Source organism: Onychomys torridus, chromosome 3, assembly GCF_903995425.1.
Source record: "Onychomys torridus chromosome 3, mOncTor1.1, whole genome shotgun sequence".
In the NCBI taxonomy this organism is placed as follows: domain Eukaryota; kingdom Metazoa; phylum Chordata; class Mammalia; order Rodentia; family Cricetidae; genus Onychomys; species Onychomys torridus.
The window spans coordinates 80,737,794-80,762,123 of NC_050445.1; the positions used below are offsets into that span (position 1 = coordinate 80,737,794).

At 39.7% G+C, this 24,330-nt stretch overlaps 1 protein-coding gene across 3 annotated transcripts in view; it reads right to left on the reverse strand.

The window, feature by feature from the left end:
* Positions 1-1,910: 1,910 nt before the first annotated feature.
* Reln (reelin) overlaps positions 1,911-24,330 on the reverse strand; it is a 459,087-nt gene continuing 436,667 nt past the window's right edge. The window contains exons 44-53 of one of the 3 annotated variants that reach the window (XM_036180359.1): positions 23,927-24,102; positions 20,678-20,751; positions 18,837-18,998; positions 17,686-17,843; positions 14,466-14,685; positions 12,544-12,741; positions 11,780-11,878; positions 11,079-11,162; positions 7,468-7,473; positions 1,911-3,009 (exon numbers count right to left, since the gene is read on the reverse strand). In XM_036180359.1, the coding sequence (XP_036036252.1) occupies positions 2,913-3,009; positions 7,468-7,473; positions 11,079-11,162; positions 11,780-11,878; positions 12,544-12,741; positions 14,466-14,685; positions 17,686-17,843; positions 18,837-18,998; positions 20,678-20,751; positions 23,927-24,102 (1,274 nt within the window). In that variant the 3' untranslated portion in view covers positions 1,911-2,912. The remainder of the gene's footprint in view (positions 3,010-7,467; positions 7,474-11,078; positions 11,163-11,779; positions 11,879-12,543; positions 12,742-14,465; positions 14,686-17,685; positions 17,844-18,836; positions 18,999-20,677; positions 20,752-23,926; positions 24,103-24,330) is intronic. The other 2 variants (XM_036180357.1, XM_036180358.1) reach the window with 2 other exon arrangements.

Here is a 24,330-nt window from a genome sequence, read left to right on the forward strand (position 1 = left end):
CACAAGAAAATAAAATTTAAGAGAAAAAAAGAAAAGAAAAAAATGGGGAAAATGAAAATCTTGTCATGGAAGCTGCAGTGTGACACAGTGAGTCGTTCAGTGACCGACAGTGTCTATACATCTTTACCTACAAGTGTTCATTGCAAAGAGTCATTGGTCTGGTTCAAGGCCTCTGGTTTTTGTCTTTGCTGGGCCCTCGCTAGGATTCTTCTTGGATATTCTGTTGTTGCCCTGTGTTATGGAAATCCTGCAGCTTTGGGTCTGCAGGTCTGCAGGTCTATGGATGGGGTGGATGTTGGGGTGGGTCAAGTAATAACCCTGGTTCATGGGCAGAGGAGAGATGCTCCCTCCCCCCACCTCCCACCCACCAATGCCTGAGACAGGTGGAGGAGCTGGCCCTGGGGTCATAAGAGTGGGAGGGCTGTCCCTGCCCCTGACCAGCTGCAGCACTCAGAAGAGTGGCCCCTGCACCTCTCCTGGACAACACAATGGAGCTGGCCCTGATGGTGGAGGTGTAGGTGAGCTGACCCTGAGGGCATGAAAGCAGGAGAACCAGCCCCACCCCTTGCTCATTGCTGTAAGAGGTGGGTTAGCTGGGGCAATGCTGGAGAGCATTGGTGGGGACAGGGGAGAATCGGCTGGCGGACCAACACTATAGCTGAATTTTCTTAAGAGATACTATGTGTTATCACTCCTCCCATAGAGAACTACAGGTAATAGTCAATAAATAATAAACAAAATGATCATACTAGGAAACATATCTTCTGAAGCCATAGTTCTAGCTCATATTTAAGAGTCTCATTTCTACCCATTGCACTATTTAATCTTATATCTCACATTTAAGTGTTTAAAAAGACACTGTTAGCCAAGGCATGTATTCTTCTTTTAATACATTAGGAATTCATCCATTGTGCATGTAATTAAATTCAACATTTGAGATGTCCAAAATAATGGAAAAGTTTATTATTGCTGAATCCTCTGAACTTAAAATGTTTCTCAAGATTGAAAAACATCTTTTTGAAAATACCCTCAATATCGTAAGTATTTTTTTTTCAAATGGCACATGTTAAAAGCAAGCAGGGGTAATATCTGAATTACCTCTGTAGCCTGTAGCCTCAACAGTTAGAACAGTGCCTAGCACAGGATAAACAATGTATGTTTGCTGAGTGGGTGCAGGACACCTCTTATGAGCCATGATTTGTATTAGCACTTAACAAAATTTTTGGGACCTAGGTTATTTTCAGAATTCTCTATTACAGAATGGTAAGTTAAAAAAAAGCTGAATAAAGAAAAAAATGGTTGGGGGCAGAATGATGGCCCAGTTGGCAATGTGATTGTTGCAAAAGCATGAAAACTGAGTTCACATCCCAGCACTATGTAAAAGTGACCTGTGTGGAACCTTGGTGACAGGAAAGGGTCAGAGACAGGCAGCTCCCTGTCTCGAAAATAAGGTGGAGGGATTGAGGAAGGCACCTGACATGTGGCATCTGGCCTCCACATGTGCGCACATGGACCTGCAGATCCCCATGCACCAGAAACACACTCAAGAAACACGGTTAGTAGGAAGTGTGGCTTCATAGTGCTGTTACCAATGATGAAACAAAAAACTAGTAGGAATACTTGGTATCTTTTCCAAATATTATTTGGCTCACAATTTCTATGTGAAATTAGAAATGTATGAAGGGCTGCTGAGATGGCTCTGTGGATTAAGTGCTTGCTGTATGAACCTGCGTTTGGACCCTGAGAACCATACAGAAGCTCACGGGCCAGCTAGACTGGCTTGTATAGCAGTGAGCAACAAGAGACCCTGGCTCAGACAAGGTGGGAGCAGAGGAGTCCCTGTGAGTTCATTCTCTCTCTCTCTCTCTCAATAAAAATTGAGTGAATACAAAATACAAACAAGCTTGTACTGAATTTTGGTCATAATTTTTATTTAAGCACAGGCTTTTAGCATGGCTCACTCCGGAGTGCAGCCTTCTGCCTCATGAATAGTCTTGGGCTACAGGGTGCTGGTGTGACTCAGCTTCCCCAGAAGGTGTGAATATGACCCACAGGGAAAACAACCCCTGAAGGGAACACAATGAGGAGAACATCCACCATGTTACAAATCACTTTGTTATTATCACAGACACAAAATGGCAGTCACTGCTATTAGATAGCCACAGAACACTTGAAAAAATGGTTTTAGACAAGATAATCAGAACTTCATTGTGGGAGGGAGATAGGGTGCTCATCCACAATTTTTAAGTAGAAAATATTTCAAGGTCAAACATTTTTACTATCCACAAAGTGATGCTAAATCAACAGACATGTTAAAGAGCATATTAAAGGAGATAACTGTGTCTTTACAGCAATAATCTTGAATAGGTATTTGAATTAACTTCCTGCCGAATACAAGTAGATCATAGTTCAGCAGCAAATCATTGCAACATAGCAAGTAGACATGGTTTCAATGTGTTACACTGTAGAGGAGAATACAAAGGACAAACATTGATAACTTAATCATATGAAACAAGACACAAAGCTGAAATAGAGTCTACTTAAGTAGCTAAGTGAGCAAGAAATGTTAATACTGTGCTAAAATGCCATTTTAAACATAAAATCTTTAAAACTTTGTGCTTGAACTTCTTTTTCTGTTAAACTATTTCTTATTATTAATACTGACACTGCAACTGATATTACAACAGATCACAATTTCCACGGACGCATCGACATGAAACATTTACTTATGCACAAAGAAGCCACTCATCATTAGTTCACAGTGTGGGAAAGTGGTGTGCACTTGGTCTTGAAGGGCTTCTGTTAGCCAAGTCCTTCGTAGATGTCTCCTGATACTGGAAGCAGTGAGAGGAGTCTCGGAAAAAATGAGAAGTAACACATCGCTGTTGTAGGGAAACATCAACTTGGCGTCTTCACGGGTATGGCCTAAGTGACCTTCGTCTTCTGCTGTAGAAGTGCCTGAGCCCGTGTTGCCGTGAAAAATTCATCATGTAATTTTGTTTTCGAGTGCTGTTAAAAATCACAAGAAGGGTACAGGTGGGGAGGGAAAGGACAAAGAGCATGTAAGTCCCATCATTGAACGTATAATCTATTCTAAGGTCCCAAGGTAGCCTGGTATTTATTAGAAAATTTTCAGAGTTCAGAAATCATGCTGACTTCACCACCTAGGGACAGAATAATTAGACTTTCCCAGTTTGTTCACGCTCAGGGCACACAACAAAGAAGTGATGTTGGGCTCCACTGTCTCAACAAGCCCCTGGGGTTATATCCAATAATCATGTCTTGGTGAAAGAGACATGATACTAAAAAGGTGGTCATAAAAATACTAAGAGGGGTTGGGGATTTAGCTCAGTGGTAGAGCGCTTGCCTAGCAAGCACAAGGCCCTGGGTTCGGTCCTCAGCTCTGACATAAATAAATAAATAAATAAATAAATAAATAAATAAATACATAAATACATAAATACATAAATAAATAAATAAATACTAAGAAAGTGTAACTGAAATATAACCAGATAGGTGTGCATTTATATTTTCCCCATCTATATACACACATTCCTATACATACCATATGTGAAGCTGATAAATATACTGAAAATGGTTATCAGGACTCTTAGGAAATGAAATAATTGTTTCAATGATAGCTGCTAATGTTTTGGCATGGTATTTTCCATTTTTCAGACAGGGTTTTGCTGTGCTGCCCAGGTTAGCCTCAAAGTTATGATTCTTCTGTCTTAGCCCCAGAGTGTTGGGATTAGAGGCCTGTCCCCAACTCTCACCTATGTTTTTTTAAGTTTTATGATTGATAACACCAGTAAAGTAAGAATTGTAATTTCATACACTGACTTGAAGAGCAATATATTTATATGTGGCATTAGCATGTGGTTTGAGTATAAAGCTATCAATATCTTCCAAATGTATGGAGTTCTTGAAGGTCTCAGACCTGCAGAGAGAGATGACGTCAGTGACAGGATTCTACCATCAAGGGCAATATCGAAGGACCCCGAGTGAGGGCAGACAGAGGGAGAGCCTAATTTATCAATAACCAATATACTAGCAAGGTATAAAATGATGCTTTTTAACAATGTTTTCTAGGCACTATACTTGGCTATGAAAATGTAAACTTTAAGATAACAGAATTTTAGTAGTGGTGTTTGGTTATTAGTAGAGATTTACAGGAAGAATCTCAAGGAGAACACACATCAGCTCTACAGCAGCAATGTCTGCCCGAGACCCTGACAAAAGGCAGATGTGAAATTGAGGCATATCTTATCAAAGTAAAGTGCTAATACCTTTCCACCTAGGATTTCTGTATTATCAAAATTTTGGGAATTACAAAGCCAAAATGAATACTCACTAAAGACATTTTGGAGAAAAAGAGAAAAAAAAAATGTTAGATTTTGTGTTCTGGTAGCCTTCACACCCACTCTCTCCTTGCAAGTGATGGTGATATGTATACTACTCTACGTTAATCAGTTTCGATGTCATAGTGGAAGGATAAGGAAGTGCACCTGTGTTTATTAGCTGCTGTGAGCAGTAACTGCTGTTGACATAAAGTCAAGTCTTGCAAACGGACAGTGACTAGTGCACTGAGCTAGTCAATCACCAGAGAAAGTGTTGTTGTGTTTATTTACTACATCTTGGGACTGGCGCCTGTGGTCTTCCCACAAGCATCCAAGGTCACCTTGAGTCCTCTGCACTGTCATAATGGTCCCTAAACCAACCTCTGTATCTCCATTCTCCACTGAACAGAAACTGAAATGCTATGAAACATACAATTTATACCTAAGATAACTGTAAGATTGTATGCATGTGTACTAGGCCTCACACACACACTCTCGGGAAACTTTTCTTCAGAGGTTGGCTTTGTTTTTATTAAAAAACTACCCATAAATCTTACATCTCACAACAACATTCTATGCTAGTGATGCCATGCATCTCATGTCCTCCTCATGATGATTCTTGTTTAGATTGTTTCTTTTGAATCTCCCCAGTGCAGACTGCTCTACGCAAAACTGCCTCTAGTCTCTACCAGCCACACTGGCCACCCTCTAACATCACACCCTCGACTGATTTTGTTCCAGTGTGTTTGCTGCTGTGCTCACAGCACCCCCTCAACAGTGAATTTTTGTTTGTTTTGTTTTGGACCCCCTTGGCACCCACTTCCTGCTGAGTGCAATTTGTACTGCTGTCTGGGTTCCCCACATGAACGCGTCTGATAATATGGGGGCCTGTTGTCCAGCTCTCTCCACCCCCAACCACAACACTGCACCTCCTGCTTGACCCGTGGGTGTCAAGGCATGCCACTGAACCTTTGGTGACTTACTGATTGGATTCCTGCTGTAAATCATTAACTATAAGGAATAATTGCAGAGTTAAAGCAATGAAATTATTCTGTCAAAACATGTTCAAACACAAAAGTATTCAAAGAAAATTTAAAATGGTTAAATATTTTACACAAAAACCCAAACAAGCAAGATACTTAATCTCATTGTAGTTAGAATGATGTGGCTGTGGCCTGTATATATGAGAATAAAGACATACTTAACTTTAACTGAAGCTGCTAATAGTGTCAAAGAAAATGTCTATATGAAGTTATTTTATTATAGAAATGCTTTAAAACTTCTATCTCTATGTGTAAGGAAAACATTAGCAGGTGGTAGGTTTTTAAAGAGGTTTACTAATTTAGGGGATATTCTAATTCACTGGGCATAGGAGTTTTGAGTCAGTTCGTGTTATATATCTGTGGATTACCATGGTCCTTCATATGTACATGAAAGTGTATCTGCTTCAGATTTCTGGCATTTATATAATTGTATTTAAGCAGCCACACTTTCAAAGTGTGCTGGTAGCTAACTAGAAATCTGGTTATGAGTCATTTGCACTGAAGTCTAATGAGGTGGACTTTTACAGTTCATAAGCCTGTTCATGTACCACAGGGAATGATGATAATACCAGAATGGCATTTGATTCTAGGCCCTAGATTTAATAACCTAAAGTGAATATTAATTAAGCAGCTACTCTGTCTTCTAAAATGTCCAATTTATGAGACTGTGTATTAAAGCAGTTTTAATCATATGAATTTTAAACACATTTAAAATTTTGTATTGGTCTACTTTTGTGGGCAACTTACTTTTGCTTTTGATACATGTAGATGTATATTAGATAATGTCATAGTAGGTGCAACTGAGCTCAAGATTCATTTTTCCATTGCAACCACAGGAGAAAGGAGTTTCTAATTGTAAGCTCAATTTAAGCAGTTTTGAGGTACAATCTAGCATTGGACATGATAATCTGCTTTGGTTGTAGATAGAACTAAGTCCTTTAAATAATTATTCAAGTCAAGCCATTGAAAGAAGGGAGAGTTTTCTCTGAGTAGCAGTTTCCTATAACACTGACTGAAATTTCCATTGTTTCAGGGATTTTTAAGACTTAGATAGCATATGGAATTAGAAAATGCATACCCGATTCTGTACAAAAAATATTAGTATTGTGAGATCTTTAAGGAATTTGTGATTCTGTACTCTTTTGAACCATTACTTTTTTATAGTTATAATATTAGCTCATTTATTATTATGAAAACAATTCTATCTGATTTTGAAAGATGAATTCTAAAGAATGTGGCAAAATAGGAAGATTAGAAGAATTTGAGCTTGTAGAAATTTAGGTATTTTATTGATCAATAACTCATTATTTTCAGCATATGCACAAAAATGACAATTTATATGAAGGCAGAAATAAGAATCCAGTGACTATAGTTGTGTATTTCAGAGGAATTCGGATGAGTTTAGGATGGATGCTGCCATTCAGACTAACCACTGGGCACAGAGGAAGTTGTGCACCCATTCAAGTTCATGTATTTTCAGAAAGATCCATACCAATAAGTGGGGCACAAATAAGAGTCTCAAGCGTCTCTTCTGTCAAGTGGAAACGAGATGATATTTGACCACACAACTCACGAGACATCAGGATTAAATGAAAAATCTTAACAAACCATTTTACTCTCGAGTCTCGACGTCTGTGATTTAGAGGACATCTTATCAATGGGCATGACCCAGAACTCACAAGTGTAGAGAGTAAAGCTACCCCACTCTTGGTCTTTTGAAAGACATTAACTACAGACTAGAGATCTTCGTACATTACTAATTCCACTTCTCATATAGAGTTGATTAACTGTGAGCACTTCAAGGATGTCTAATATAGAGCCAGGCACAATTGCCCAATGATAGAATAATGAGCACCACACCCCAGCCTATGCTGTTATATCCAATATTGCATATGTCCCAGACTTCTCTTAATTTGGCTAAATTTGTGTGTATGTTCCAGTCAATGTATTCCAATATCATCTATAACTGCATTTCTAGAAAATTTTCACTTGTAAAGCCTCTTCTACAGAAATTCTCAGCTAGCTTTGGTAAAACTGGAAGAGTGAACAATACACATTCTCCAGGAGTAGTGAGGATGACTTACCTTACTCTAGCAGAAAACCAATGACAGCAAATAATGAAATATAATACAAGTTAAAAAATGCCTCTCAACGCATGCAGCACTGTGATTAGTCATAAAAGTCTGATCAGGTTTAGGCGCAATATAGGACTTTTCATCTCTTTTGAAAATAAAAATTCAACACGTTATTTCTTATCCTTCTATAACCAATATAGAGATATGCTTAACTGTTTAATGTGATGCAACATGCAATATTTGCTCATAACCATATGTCAAGGTACATGTAGCTATAACACTACATTTGGCATAAATGTTACTTATAAAGTATAAAAATTAATCATTTACTATCTACTGTAAATTTTATCTGAGTTTTCAATTATTTACATTTTAGGTACTGTTAACACCCGAGGAAATTAAGGAATGGGCTTTAATGGAGACGTCTTCTACATCAGATAACACAGTCAAATTTAATAAAGGAAAATATGATTTACAACAAATGTAATATGCTCATCTTCATAGATCATTTGTGCCAAAAATGTGACAGTATCTTGATGATGAATAGCAAGAGGGGATGGTCATGATGGAACTTATATTAAAATCTGATAAATGTGTTTAGAGCCAAAGTTAGCAACATATTAGTTTGCAATTTTCAATAAATTTGGCAACAATTTGCTCAATTCACAAAGGCTAACTTTTTACTTGGTGATTTGCTTTCAAGGTACACATGCAGAAATCAGCCCAGTTCATTATACACATGACAGGTTGTGACTGAGACACGCACACAGGAAATGTGATGTGTGAATGGAATGCATAGTTGGGTGAGGGAGATTCTTAGGATAGAAGTGTGAGTGCCCAACAAAAGGAGTTGAGACAACTAACTCTCTTTTACCCTAAGAAGCACCCTACTAGCATGGATCTTGTGAGGGATCTGCCCAAGTGTCTTCATAAACATTTACTGAGAAACAAATATCCTATGCTAGCAAGTGAGTTTCACCTGATTGGCGATGATTGTGTTATGCTATATCATTTAGACTTTATGGAATGAGATCTTTCTGTAAACTAGTGAGGCTGGAAAAAAATGATCTGCCAGTTCAATGCAGACAGATTAGCAGGAGCTAACCATTGCAAAGGCTTCCATGTGCAGGTCTCACTGGCACTGGATTACACTGGATTACAATAGATTACACTGGATTACACCCTCAAACAAGCACAAGGACTTTGCTAGGTGAATGCTAAAAGGGAGGTTTCTATCTTTGTAGTCTGAGGCTGGTCAGATGTTTATGATGCTCAAATCTTTCCACATATAGTCTTTTACAATTAAACCATTAAGTTAAGAATATATTATGTGTCATATTCATTTAGGAAGTGCTACTATATACCTTGAAACATTTTTCAAAGGTGTTGAATTTATTCTCATCAAAGTCACATGTCCTTGGTTAATATGGGCAGTATGGACATTACTCAATGTAAGATACCATGCATGGCCACAGCTTTTCTTTCTAGAGGTTTTTAGAATGTGTCCTTAGTACATATATACACCAGCAAAACTATGACATTAAAGCTAGATTGAAGCAATTATCATGTGGAAAAGAAAATACATTCTAAAAGTTATTTAACTAAAATGTATGTTGCAAAAACATATTAACACCTCTCTCTGCATGTTCAACTAGGTTGTCCCCACCATGTGTGTGCCCCAGATTACTCTTCCTTCTCCATGGGGGAGAGGTAATAAACATCAATAGCTCATACAGCTAACAGTTCTGCTGTGGAAGTGTAGCCAAGTAAGAAATTATGTTTCATTGGTAGGGTTTATGGACACATTCTACCCTTATTCTTAAATATACATATTTTCCATAATAAAATGTGTAATGTTTATGAATAACATGAGCCTTAGATAGAATCTATACATCTTGCAGAGTTGAAGGACAACAGGGTTGTTATAGTTTATTTTCCTGAGTTATCTGGAACTTTCTATCATATACTCATCAAATGAATAAATTGTATTGCAAAGCTACCAAGTAAATATTAATGACTGGCTTAAAACTTTTGTGATTATTACGAAAAGGAAAAACTTTGAAATGTTATAGTGGTATAAAATCTTATCTTAGGAACAGAGCAAAATTATAAAATATATAGTTCTAAAACAGAATTCTTTAGGAATATATCTATTAAGATTCATTTTTTGAATTGAGCTCTGTGAAGTATATATTTTTTTCTAAAATAAGGGAAATACAGTACTTCTATAATTTTAACAAATTTCGAGATGTCACTAAAGACACGACATTTGTTTCTAAAATTTTATGTACTTTTATTATGTGGTAGAAGTGCAAAGTTATAATTTCCCGATGAGTCACTGAAAGACTTGGAGTGAAACAAGCTATGCCACACCACACACTTGTGCTGGTGTTCTCACTGTTTAAGCGCTTAGTGTCCTGAAGCTCTGAGGTAATGATGCAGGGTCAGAGCAGGCAGAGCCTGGAGAGTGATGTCTTTAAAATCTTCAAACTCTGGGACTGAATGAAAATGAAGTCTTCTAATAGAGATTACAGTTCCAGAATGTAATAAGAATTTCAGTCTTATGTCAGTATCATGATGCTGGTGGTTGCTTACAAAAATTAATACCAACATCAGGTATTCCAGAAGGTTCTATTGGGACAGACAGGAAGGCTTCCTGATGGCAGCAGGGAACAGGGAACTGAGTTTTGTTTTCCAGTTGTGAAGGGGTTACACCACACCAAGATAGTACATTCTAGAAGACAACAGGGGCTTAAATGGGTGGGAGTGGAAAGTACCTAATCAAATGCATGGTATTCTGGTATTCTGAGAATTCATGCACCTGTTAAGGACAGAATTAGCATTCTGCTTTCTGTTGAGAATGGGAAAGTTTTGAAGTTTCCAGGGGATTTGACTTTTGGTCAGGCACCAGAGGCCCTGTTTATACAGGTTGTCTTGGCAGAAGGCTTGAAAGAGATGTGATTGTTGACTCTGAATCAATTCACAAGAAGCACCAAAGCACTTTAAAGAGTGATGCTCAGTTTTTAGTGAAGATGAGGCAACTCCTTCAGAGGAAGGCCCGCTTCCCCAGGGATTCTGAGCCATCCACCAAAGGGAGAGCGTTCAGGGCATCATGGCTCTAGGATTGGATTCTGGCTTATTGAACATTTCTCTTTCTCCTTCCTGTGATTGTTTACAGTCTTTAAGAGCCCAAGTTATTCTACTCTCCTGGAATAATGTAGTTGGAGGAAATCAATAGCAAAATAAAACACCAGCCTCATATTTAGACTCAAGGGTCTGACTGTTACTGTAAACTTAGATTTTTTTGTCTTGAGGAGGCAGAGCCCAGCAAGTGGTCCAAAAGCAGCAGCGCGCACAGTGGGAGCGTGTGTGGGGACTGGGTTGTTCTTGGAATTGGGATTGATATGGATGCCATGCAAGCAGGTGCCTCAGTGACAGCTAAGACAAGGGCTAGCTCAAGACTGGAGAATTCAGCTCATGGCTATGATTGAAAGAAAACAAATCTGGTAGTTTTCCTACCAATTAATGATTGAAATTTGCTTTCAAAATGACTGAAATCAGCCACATGACTGATTTCATTTTGGATCTGGTAAACAGAATGAACATTTGAACCTATCTACCGAGAAGATTCGCCTCTCCTTGCCAACAACTTGGAGCCACCAGTTCGAACTCGTCGAGACATAAGCATCCCAGTTTTACAGGAACTAGATTATTAGAGAAAAAGCAAGTCATCTCTTTGCAAGGGAACAGTCAACCCAGCCAGAAGAGAGTGGCAACAGCACCTCTACATGGGACAGACAGGGGGACACCTTAACTCTTGGGTGATGGGATTGTCAGAAGGAATGTGAGACCATAGACTCTCTGTTCTAGTTACAGTAAGTTCCTCAAATGTAGAATGCCTCTGGGGCTGATATAGGTCTTCATTATGGGCTCGTCCACCATGAACATTCTGTATATAGACCAACACAGATCATTCTTTTAGGAAGTCATTCTATTTTGTAAGGCAACCCAGATCAAGCATAAGACATCATTTCCCATTTACCCAGAGACTTCTGTTTTATTGAATTTGACCAATCCTGCCAATCCTTAAATAATCATTTTATGTATCAAAGCTTTCCAAAGCCCATGAAACTACATTTAGGATTTTGTTTGACTTCACTGTTGACTTGAACCATCCTGTACTTGCTGAAGAGTGTTAGCCACAAGTGGCCCTTTGGGGACTTTCTCCTCAGATCTACTTCTTACTGAATCAAGGAGCATGCCAGGTCAAAGGAACTTCAAGCCTGAAATGGACACAGGATGCTAAACAGTAGATACTCACAGGACGACTTCCACATGGTCCAAAGCCCATTGATCATGACCTGTTCCATTGTGGCGTGGTTGCCACCAGCGCAGTAAAACTCCTTTCATCCGCGCCTCCCTGGGTCATAGACAGAAGGACACAGAGGTTGAATGTTTAAGAAACAGACCTTGCTTCTGGTAGGTGATCTACAGATTTCAGACGCTTCAGTGGGCTAACCTAAGTCAAGAGTATGTTGCAAATAGAATCCGGATTTGCTTAGTGCCTAGTACTCTTCTAAGCAGTTGGGATTTTATTGGCAGCTTAAAGGCTAGTTATAGTGGTCCAGCTTTCTCCCTCCTTCCCTTTGTTCTAACACCATCTGGAAAAGCAACATGTTTATCCACAAACATGAAATGCTTTCTGTGACAGGCTCTGTTAGAAGCTGGGTGAACAAAGCTAAGCAAAGGTGATATGGCAGCATGCTCTCCAGACTTCCAAATGGTCATTCCAACTCAAGGTTGCTGTTTTCCAAAGGATAAGAAATACTGTTTAAAGGAAGGGAATATGTCCAGTGTCTTTGCATTTAGTTCTCCACTCATACCCTCTTGCCTTTCTATCTTGATTAGTTAACTGCCTCTGGACCTACTGGAAAATAGTAACACAATGTTGGTGGTCTGGGATGTCTTGGCTCTGCCACTGCTTAGGTTCATGGCATTGACCCAATAACCACCCAACTCCCGTGTCAAACTCAATGACTCACAGGAATGGGCAGGAGATTATGCATTTCCCTTCAGGCCACTTACAGAGGAACATTATAAGACACCCGCTGGGCTTGTGTAAAGTCCTTTGGCTGGTGCTGAGCAATGACATGCCAGGTGATGCCATTGTTGACACTGTACTGCAGCAGCACTGCCTTGTCCACGGCGTGGGGGCCACTGAGGTCACTGTTGCAACTGTCTGTCTGGGACGTGCTCCCAATTTGTAAGACAAACATAATTTTGCTGAAAATACAGGGAAATCAACTTTAGATGAAAGCTGGAAACATTAAAGTCCTTAATTCCAGAGTTCATAATACAGTTGGGTTCCACACATCTGAAGATTCAACCAATTACATATACAAGATATTCTGGAAAAAACTGTTCTGAATGTGCACAACCTTCGCCTCCTCTATTATTCCTCAAGCAAGATAGTGTACCATCCACCTGCATCCACCTGCATCATTTACATGTTGTATTCGACACTGTAAATCATGTAGAGATGATCTGAATTACACAGGAGCATTAGCGTAGTAAGTACAAGTACTACATCAAAGAGGGACTTGAACATCCATGGGGGATTCTGGAACTAATCTCCCATGTTTACTAAGGGGTGACTGTACAATAAAAACAGATATGAATAAACAGTTCCGACTTTGAAAGATGTGTCCCTTTTTTTCATGCTGCTGGATACCTGTTTAGAATCCCTCCCCACCCCTATACCTTCTCTAACATGGGCCAAGCAGCTGAGGACATGGAACACAATCATAATATGTGTGCTGTAAGCTTTTTACAAATTGCTCCAAGCTGAATAGCATCTGGATAAGGATAAATCATCATATATATTTTAGGAAAGGTTTTCTGGATCAGATGAAGGAAAGCTGAAGCAGAACATGCAGGCTCAGGCTCACATCTATTCTCCGTTAGATGTCTTTCCCCAGACATCCTTATTCTTAGAAGACACAGCTCTCTGTGTGTGCATGTGTGCACATGCCTGTGTGGTGTGTGGTGTTAGTACATACCTGTTTGGGGGGGTAGATGTGCACACATGTGTGGAGGTCAGGGGTAAATGTCAGCTGTTTCAAGAGCTTTTCCTCCTTATTGTTTTGAGACAGGGCCTCTCACTGAACCCGAGGCTTACTGATTCAGTTAGCTGGGCTATCATCCTTCAGCTCTGCCTCTTCAGTGCTAGGATTATAGTTGACTCGACACCATGTCAGTTCTGCAGGCAAAACTCAGGCAGCTCTCATGCTTGCATGAGAGCCTCTTTACCCACTGAGCCACCTTCCCAGCCCTGAAGACATGGATCTTAACACAGAAACATATCCCCATAAAGTTACCGGCATGGCTCCTGGACACTTGCCACTGTTCAGTAGGAACTCCAGTTCAGTGCATTGTGGCTCTTTAAAACTTTGGAATCTTTACCCATATTCTGGCTTTGGCAAAATGGCTGACAAGGGGAAATGGTGAAGTATCTCCAGGGTCTCGCTACATCACTTCTATAATACATTTATGCAGCTTCTGCTCATGATATTCTGTTAATGAATATCCAGCTCCTATACATGTGAATAACTGAAAATCTTATCATCCTTTATTTCTACTTACTGAATTTATTATAGATGCCAAACATAGGTATATATTTGTATATATAAACACTTTCATATTATATTTACATACTTTGCTGTGGCTAACATTAAGTTATCTATGTAGATTTTCCTTATCTATTCTCTCCATCATGTTTAGCTATTTCTACTGTAGTATCACTACTTAGCTAGTATTGTGTGGGGAGAAATAGCAAAGACATCCTATGATAAATTTGAACCATGATAGTTCTGAGTTGTTCAAACACACAATGGTTCTTTGATATTAAGGCTTCCTTACTTAGTGGAAATTTTTGCATGGCATTCATGATCAGATTTGGGGTTGTGATCAGTTCCTGTGTCTTGAATATGGCTCAAGGGTTTGCTCACCTTGCTCGAGTGAGATCCAGTGGTTTGGTAGCAGCTTGTCTTATCTGACAACCATTAAAGTAGAGTGAGTCTCCATGGGCATAGGGTGCCAACTGCCCACAGCCACTTCCGATGACGCCACCCTGAATTGTTTCCCAGTTGGCTTCAGTGACTCTTGCTGATTCAAAATTATCTTTAATGTAACTTGGAAGCTCATGACTGAAAACAGAGCAATCATCCCCTGGGGAAAAGGAGAATGATCACAGGAATCAGCATCAGCTAGAATAAACATAACTCTACAAGAGTAAGACAATATCCAAAGTTCAGGTTTGAGCCACTCTTACTGCAAGAACAGTGAAGTACTAGGCTGACTCAGACTCCCAGGAGCAACCACTGCTGGTGTATTTAGGTAACTATTGACTTATGTTGACTCGTGTATTTTGGTAACTATTGGCTTATGTTGAGAAAAGTCCCATTATTTTGCTTATTAAAATATGTGCACGTGAATGTACTTAATCTATTGTTTACACACTACAGCATCTGGCAAGGTCTGTGTGTTTACCAGTGTTGGGTCTCAGCAGGGGGCTTTCACCCTTGCATAGGAGGCCAATCTAATTTCTTTTTGTCCCATCACAATTTTGTAGAAACTAGATATGCTGTATTCTTGCTCTCATCCCACTTTCTCCTAGATGAATCCTGAGAGCAGAGTCTATGTCTCAATTCCGTATTGGATGCTAGCACCTAGCACAGTATTCAGCAACAATTCTGGGATAAATAAATGAAAAATAAGTAAACTGTAAATGTCTCTCAGGGGCCACTAAGGTGAGATACTGGAGTATAAGACATTAAATGAGTGAACGTGTGCATGTTTACATTTCTCCTTGATTTGAACTGTATGCATGTTCTAAATGCGCACAATAGTTCAAAACCAAAAGACTCTACTTATGTTGGGTCAGGGAAGAAGAAAAATTCCAGATAGCTGGGCCTTCTCATGAGACATTTGATTCATTAATTTGCCCAAAGTTAAAATTCTTCAGCTAATACCCAGACAGACTCAGCTGGTCGCAGGAACAGTGATAACAGGGGAGGTAAAGAGGTGGGTAAGTAATTTTCAACATCAGAATTGTGCAGGCTCCTACATTAATCATATTCAATTCATCTGGAGGCAAAGAAATAGCATCAACCAAGAAATTTAAATGGATCTCAATGTAGAATTCAATATGTATATTCTAACATCACACTCTCGGGGAAGTTGTATAACTCTGATCTTCTTTAGAAAAATCAGCTGGGAGAGCTGGCGAGGATGATTGGAAAGAAAAATTCAGGACGCAGTTGTCTTTACCAGTTCTGTGGTTTTTCACAAGTCTCTTAGCCTCCCTGAGTCTCAGTTTCCTTATTCATCGAGTGGGAATGGTCATTTTGACCACAGGTAACTTACAGGACTATCATAAATTCTAAGTGACTCTATAGAATAGGGACAGTCTATGCAAACAATAAAATCAAGACAGTGTAAAGTTCAAAGATTTCTCAGCTCTGCTAAATGGCAATTATTAAGCTATGTGGATATAATAAGTATGCAATGACATAGGTTGGAGCCTGTGGAAATGTTTGGATGAAGGTAAAGCAGGACTGGCAGGCATTTCCTACCATGTGTGTGTCTGGTCAGATACTCTAGCCCAAATACACTTAGCCTCTAGAAGCCCAACCCGTAGGAGTTAATTTGGTTGTGTGTGGTGGTATTGTGTTCCCCAAAATATTGTGCACCCTAATAAATTTATCTGGGATCAGAGAACAGACAGCCACTAGATACAGAGCCAAAAATGGTGGCTAGAAATTGGGTCAGAGCGAGCCATAGCAGAAGCCAGGTGGTGGTGTCACATGTCTTTAATCCCAGCACTTGGGAGGCAGAGGCAGGTGGATATCTGTGAGTTCAAGGATACAGCAAGCATGGAGACACACGCCTTTAATCCCAGGCAGAAAGAGAAATATATATAAGGTGTGAAGACCATAAACTAGAATCATTTGGCTGGTCCAGCATTGGGCTGGTTAAGCTTTTAGGCTTTGGAGCAACACAGTTCAGCTGAGGTTCATGTGGATGAGGACTCAGAAGCTTCCAGTCTGAGGAAATAAGAATGTCTGAGGAACTGGCGTGGTGAGGTAGCTGTGGCTTGTTCTGTCTCTCTGATCTTCCAGCATTCACCCCAATAACCGGCCTCAGGTTTGTTCTTATTAATAAGACCTGTTAAGATTTTTGTGTGAAGTGTTTTTCCCCCTAAGGGCACAGTGACCTGAACACTCAGGTCATCAGATACAACTGTGGAAGGATGGATCCTGGTAGGTGGAGTCTAATTGACACTGATGATGTATTTAAAGAGAGACAGCAAGACAAGGCTGGAAACCGGGTGTTGAATATGGCTGGGACAGGAAGCTAATGGGAAAGACTGGGAATATAAGGCACCACAAGATGTCCCGAGTGGATTTATTCTGACTCATTTACTTACAATTTTAAATCATTATGTACAGAATTTATCAAGTTGATTTCAGTCTTTTATTTCATGCATGTATGTGAGGCATCTTTGAGTATAAGTGTATATGCAGGTACATAAGTGTTTATGCATGTGTATGTGTGTATGTAGTGGCCAGGGGACAACCTTAGATGTCATCATCAGGAATGTTATCCACCTCCTTTGAGTTAGCTTCTAGACTAGTGGCCAACTCAGCCCCACAGAACCTTCTGTCTCTGTCCCCAGTGCTTACATGACAAGTGTGTAATGCCATAGCTGGTCTCTGTGCCCCCCAACCCCACTTACATGACAAGTGTGTAATGCCATGGCTACCATTTTTATGTGAATTCTGGGGATTGAACTCAGGTCCGTGAGCTTGCAAACCAAGTGCTTTACTGACTGAATCATCCTCCCAACTCCTCAGTCTACTTTTAAAACTGAGTTCAGGGAGCAGAAGAGGAAATATTTGGGGAGAGGAAGGGGGGGACCATATGTGTAAATATAACAAGAGCCAGCATTTTGTAGGCCAGCTAAAAATAATTTAAGAATGCTTTTAGGAACATAGCTCAAGACTGTTTGAGAATTCATTCCAAAGATAGTAACTCAGTGGTCAAAGGCTGTCCACCTCACACTTTCTGAGCCTGGTTTTCCAACCATTTCCTAGTGTACTTCCTGTGTATGTAAGATAAGGAGCCCACAGTGTTCTGCCTCAGGAACAGCCCAGGCAGGGTTCAGACCTTGGAAGCCTTCATCACAGATGCAGACTGCACCAGTAGTGCAGTAGCCATGCCCACTGCAGAGCTTGGGACATGCCTCTCCAATGTACACGTGGTCGATGGCCCAGCTTTGCTTCTCAGTTTCTTCCCCTTTCTGGATCCAGCGGAACTGTGTGGCACTGAGACCAAAGAACAAAGAGAGGCATCAGGGTGTTACTTTGCCTATTCTTCCCCAGCCTGTGGGAATGGGGATCTGAGGAAAGAGCTCAAATTTCTACCCAAAGTACCCCAAAAGCAGAGATTTGACTCATCACGCAGAATTGGCATGTGTATCCTCACATGCTTCTCTGAAAGCTGTATCTTCTCTAAAGTTTTCTCTTCTTTTGCTTAGGTATATGCATGTGCACACACATGTAAGGTAGAAATGCATGTGTGTGCTTGTATGCAATGTGTGTGGAAGCCAGCATCAACTGGTCAATCTCAAGTGTTGTCCTTTCTATTTATGAGAATTTCCACATATATAATGTATTATATACATACATACATACATACACACATATGTATAATAATTTTCTAAATCTTTTCAGTGAAATGAATGCTGCTCCGGGGAAAATCACACACTGGCCTAGTTATCCTCAGCTTTCTGTAACCTGGCAACCAGTAGGTATGCATGAGCAACACAGCTTAGGGCAGAACTGGCCTCAACTCTAGTCTTTGTGTAGGATCAACCATTCAGGATGTGTGTGTAAGTGTTGCACATGTATGATATGTAGATAAAAAATATGAGCTCCATGAATAATTTATAAATATGTTCCTTTTCTTGGGACATGGGATGGCAATTAGAGTCCTCAGGCCACGGCTAAAACTGTTCCCATCTTTCTGCATGACCATGGAGCAGTGGTTTTCAATCTGTGGGTCAGGACCCCTTTGGGGGTTGAACAACCCTTTACAGGGGTCCCCCTAAGACCATTGAAAAACATAGATATATTTACACTACAGTTCATAACAGTAGCGAATTTACAGTTATGAAGTACCAACGGAAATAGCTTTGTGGTTCAAGTCACAATGTGAGGAACCATATTAATGGGTCGTATAACATTAGGAATGATGAGAACCACTGCTGTAGAGGCTGCCTGGCAGTCCCAGCAGGCTTCCCTTTGCAGGCAACCCACCTTGAGGAGACGTGGTCCGGCAGCTGGATGGTGATCCTCTTCCAGCTGGAGCTGTTAACAGCATTATAAATGGTGGCTTCGTGGAACTGGAAGGGGGAGCAGCCAATGCTGTTGGAGGAGGAGGGTAGGCACTGGGTCTGCACAAGCTGCCAGGAGTCAGAGCTGCAGCAATCAAAAGGATCGCATCAGACATGTCAGAAGGAGTATGTGACTAATATGTCAGGCAATGCTTTGGATAGGATTAAATAGTTTTCATGTGAACCTCCTTTTTAAAAAAAAAGATTTATTTTTATTGTATGTATATGAATGTTTGCCTTCATGCATGCATGTGTACTACATGTGTGCAGTTCCTGCAGAGGCTAGAAGAGTTCCAGATCCCCTGGGACTGAAATTACAGATAGTTCTGAACCACTGAATGCTGGGAACTTTGGGAGAACAGCTAGTGCTCTTAACTGTTGAACCATCTCTCTAGCTACCCCTCTTTAAAGATTTATTAATTTAGAATTTCCTCCTTTAAAACTCAAATTAATTATAGACCACTGAATCACTGAAAGTAATTTAAAAATAACCCTGAAGTTATATACAAACAAGTGACATTGAATGAACACAGAACATTTTATTTATATATCTATGCATTTATACATGTCTGTATTAATAACAATTAAAGAAAAAGAGGCCATGAATTTTAGAGGGAGTGAGGGATGGAAAAGAGGAAATGGAAGGGGAGAAATGATGTCATTATATCCTAATTTAAAAATATATTATATAAAAAATAAAAGCTATCCTCTCCAAATACCTCATGGGAGGGGTTTGAGGGAGAGTAACTGGGGGTGGGGTGGGGTGGAGTGAGGAAAGGGATCAGGGAACGTGATCTAATTCTATTTCAATTAAAAACACTTTTGAAAATTAAGAAAAGATCACAACAAAACAAAAAAACAAAACCTCTTATATGTTACCCATACTCCAGGGGCTGGCCCTACACTCATGCACAGCTCTTATAGGAATGAGTGGGTTATAAAGAAAGAAAGAGAGAATATGAATTTGGAAAGGGTTGTAGGGGTGTGTTATGGAAGGAGTTGGAAGGGGAGAGTGAGTGGATATGATAAAAAATACCTTGTATATATGTATGAAATTCTCATAGCATATAAAACAAAAAGAATAACTTCTCAATAGAAGTGTGTTAGCTCTTGAAAACCACACTAATGTATTCACAGACAACAGAATAAAATGATAGCATGTAGAAGAATGAATTCAAGTAACTTCTCACTAGAAACATACTTAGAACAGGTTGACTTAACATAATGTAATTAAGTTTTCAAAGTGATGGTAGCAGACAACAACAAGGGAAATGCCCCTGTCAGGCTCCATTCACCACTGCTAATGTGCTGTAGGAGTAAGGACTCCAGCAGGAGCATATTCAGAGCATCAGCTTATTAATTTTTTTTTTCTGAAAGTTGGGTGAAAATGAGCAACACGAACAAAATAGATCTACAGGAACCAACTCAATGTCTTGCCTATTTTTAAATGTAATGTTTCTCAGCAGCTGCCCAGTGTGAAAACTGACTTTCTTCTTTGGTTTTAAAGAAAAATTTGAAGACCTAAGAGTAAATTTATGCTATTGAAATTTATATGAATGTACACAGGAGTTGACAGGGCCTCCCTAGGTGTGCCAGGCTGCCTCAGTCTAACCAGTCCTGGGATTACAGGAGCCCCAATCTCCTGAAAGCTTTCAATACACTTTCAATACACAAAATTGTTTCTTTGCAAGTGGCTACCTTAACATTAGACACATATTTGAATTTTTTTCAAGTTTGGAAGAAATGTAAAATAATTACACTAACCTTGCATCCTTAGTGTATTCCAGCATTACAGAATGAAGGTCACCACACGAAGTGGCTTCACAACCCACCACAATCTAAAACAAACAGAAGCAATTAATATACAAGCTAGACTAAAAGATATCCAATGTGCCTAATCAGAAATCCTATTTCTCAACATCAGGACTCTAATGGGCAATCAAATATTCAGAGAAAGTTTTACAAGCAGCCTGCCAGTGCATGAAGAATTCATTCTTAGAGCTGTTAAAACATGCAACTTTTAAAGAAGCTGAGAATTGAGGATTTTAAGGTATTATCTCTGTTAATTTAACTAATATATCTTATTACATAAATTTAGATAAGCTAAATTGGGTAAAAAATATCATAAGGAGAATTTATGGGAAGAAATTAAAGTATCTAATACAAAACATGCCCACTGACATCTTAAATCCTTTGATGCTGCTATAAGTTTTTATTTGGAACTGATGACAACAAATTTGATTACTTTAATATCCACTCTTACTGCTGTTTCTCCTTTTCAGTATTATCTGCAATTAAATGTTTGAGCCATTAATAATGCATGGATGGTTTATAAAATTTGGTTACTCAAATGTAAGTTCTAATTGTTGATTTAATCAACAAGTCCCTTTTCACTGCTGGTATTAGGGGAAGTTAGTGCTAAAAATTTCAGGCATAATACTCATAAATGAGACAATTAAAATTCAAGGTTAGAATAAGAAGTGTAGCCCAGTAATAGTAGTGGGAATCTAAGACACACATATATAACACAGCTGATTAAATGAATTGGAAAATAATCCATCCATTAGGTGCACGTGAGCCGACCCTGAAGGACAGAGAGCATCTGAGGGCAGAGGTGGAGGAAAGCTGTTTAGGAGGGAGCAAGTGTGAGTGGACACTAATCCAGAGTTGAGGGCAGGAGACTGGACACAAGTGGAGAGGGGATGGAATTCTGGGGGATCAAGCAGGAGTGATGAGCTGAGTTCCACACCCTGTGATATAGATAAACAAGTGTTTGATTTTCACTTGCTAAGAACAGAGAGCCACCGAAGATTTGAGGAACGGAAGGCTGGACCAAGAGCTATGCTGCATAAAGCTAATCTGACTTCAAAGTTAGGAATGGAGAGAGACTGGGAGTCAGAGGGAACTTGGTGGATACGAAAGGAAATAACAGTGCAGGGAAGATCTGATGAGGTGAGGGAAGAACACAGAGAAGCAGAGTTAGAAGGCACAGGAAGAGATGACATATGGAAAGTGAAATTTTAAGACATTTAAGATATTTGGTGGAGCTGTCTTCAGAGACGGGGTAATTGGAAAGAGGAGCTGGTGTAGGATGGGACTTCACCACGACACATACTGAACTGAAGTGTCCATGTGCAAGTCAGAAACGTGTAGGAAACTGCTAAAAATAGTAGGCTGGTGATATGGCTCAGGAGGTAAAGGGGCCTGTGGTTAAGCCTGATGACATGAGTTTGATCCCTGCGGTCCACATAGTGAGGAGATAGAACTGACTCTTTCAAGTTAGCTCTTGACCTCCACACAGGCACTGTGGCATGCATGTGCCAATACACAGACCCATACACACACCCCAAATAAGAAAATGAAAAATGAAACTTAAAATGCTAATATAAAATAGAGTTGTTAGTGAGCCAGTCAACCTTAGATATCCAGATCTGAGACTTGTTTTTCAAGATACGATCCAAGCCAGAAAATGGTACGAAATTCTGAGTGATCAAACTCAGTGGAGAGAAGGAATCTGAGATGAACTGAGAAATGCTGATGTTTGGAGGTGGAAGGAGAAAACTCAAAGGGGACAGAAGTAGGTATCAAGGAGATAAAACCACAACAAGGAGAGAGCTTCTCCCCAGTTGCAGAGGGTGAAGACAGTGCTGAATAGTTCAGAGCATGCAGGAGAGAAGAGGGTGGTGGTGACTGCTGCCTCTGGTAGGTAGAATCTATGGAACCCAAAATTTCAGGGGACAAATTTACTTTTATTAAAAAATGATTTTATTTGTATGTGTACGAATGGGATGGGGCGGGGAGTATATGCATGTGATTGCAGGCATCGGATCCCCCAAACCTCGAGTTAGAGCGGTTGTGAGCTGCCTGACAGGTTTTGGGAGCTAAATTTAGGTCTTCAAGAAAAGCAGCAAACATTCTTAACTGCTGAACCACCTCTCCATCTTCCCTTTTATTGTAAATAAATTGATTTGTTTGAAGAAAAAAATTGCAGCATCCTTCAGTTCTGAGTTCACAGAACCATCCAAGGAGGACACAGTGTTGACCAGGGTGGGACCAGGAGCAGAAAACTTTGACTCTCAAAAGACATGGCTTAGAAATTGGTATGGAATGATAATAGATAGGACCTTGAGATATGATCCTTCATGCCACGAAAGCTGAACATTTTCTTAGGGTGTGGTAGCATTAGGGAGTGTGAAGGGAGTCTAACAGAGAGCCAAGAAGAAAGCACATAGATATACTTTAATTTTCACCAATAAGGTCACTAGTCCGTCTTTTAAAACAACATTTAGAATAACCAAAAACATGTTTTTAAAATGATCTAATATCTAAATGCATTTCTGTCATACCTTTAAAAAATGTGTTTGGCATGAGAGAGAGAGAGAGCGAGAGAGAGCGAGCAGTTACCATGGCTTTAGCATTTTTGTGAGTGTCTGCTAATCGTTTGCCTATGTCTTCCTTTCTAACCTATGCAGTACAAAAGATTAAAAAATTTTCTAGTTCTTTGAGGCTTTGGGAGCTGCAACTAGGCTAATGAACAGGCTTGTGAAGTTGGAGACAAAGGAACATTGAAAATAAAGTGAAAAAGAATCACTGGAGAAGCAAAGGTTTAAGGAAAGTCACAGGGAGGGGAATGGTGTGTCATGGGAGGGTTCCAGGCACCATGTAAGCTTTTCATTTTGGCAGATGAATATATGAGCTACATACAGTGCAGCTATATCTCTTGCTGTGTCTTAGCATCACCACAGATACTATCTATGCTCAAACAACCATACTTGAAGAAAAAGGCCTTTTGTAAAGTGTTACCACAAGTTACAGTATCTTTTTTTTTTTTTTTTTTTTTTTAGCTGAGGATTGAACTCAGGGCCTTGAGCTTGCTAGACAAGCGCTTTACCACTGAGCTAAATCCCCAACTACAGTATTTTTTAATGGATGAAATCAATCATGTCTGTAGTTCTCAGAACAAATCCCTTCTCCCACGGCCATGTAGAAGTCGCCACTTTAACTTTCCCTTACTTTAAACTGCATCATGTATCCTGGCTGTATGATGAGCTCACGGGAGGAGAGAGCATTGTGGGTCTTGTCCTTCTTTTTGTTTGGCCAGTAGAGGTGGAAGGATGGATTGCCACAGAATCCCGCTGTCCTTACTGCGTTAGGGTAAAAACTCCAGTTTTCTTCATGGGAAGAGCCTTCTGTTCAATTAGTGGGAAACAATGTTATCTGTTATTTTTCTCCAAGTAAGATAGTCAATTTTAAATTACTTTTGTGTTTACCATGGAGGGCAGTTATTTATTTTATCTAACTGTCTTAATATATAAATCCCAGGTGAGAGCCCAAGCTTAGGGCAAAACTACTAAAGGCTGCTGGAATGATTACTTTGCTATAAAAAAGTAATTGTTTTTCTAGGTAGAAATTCTACT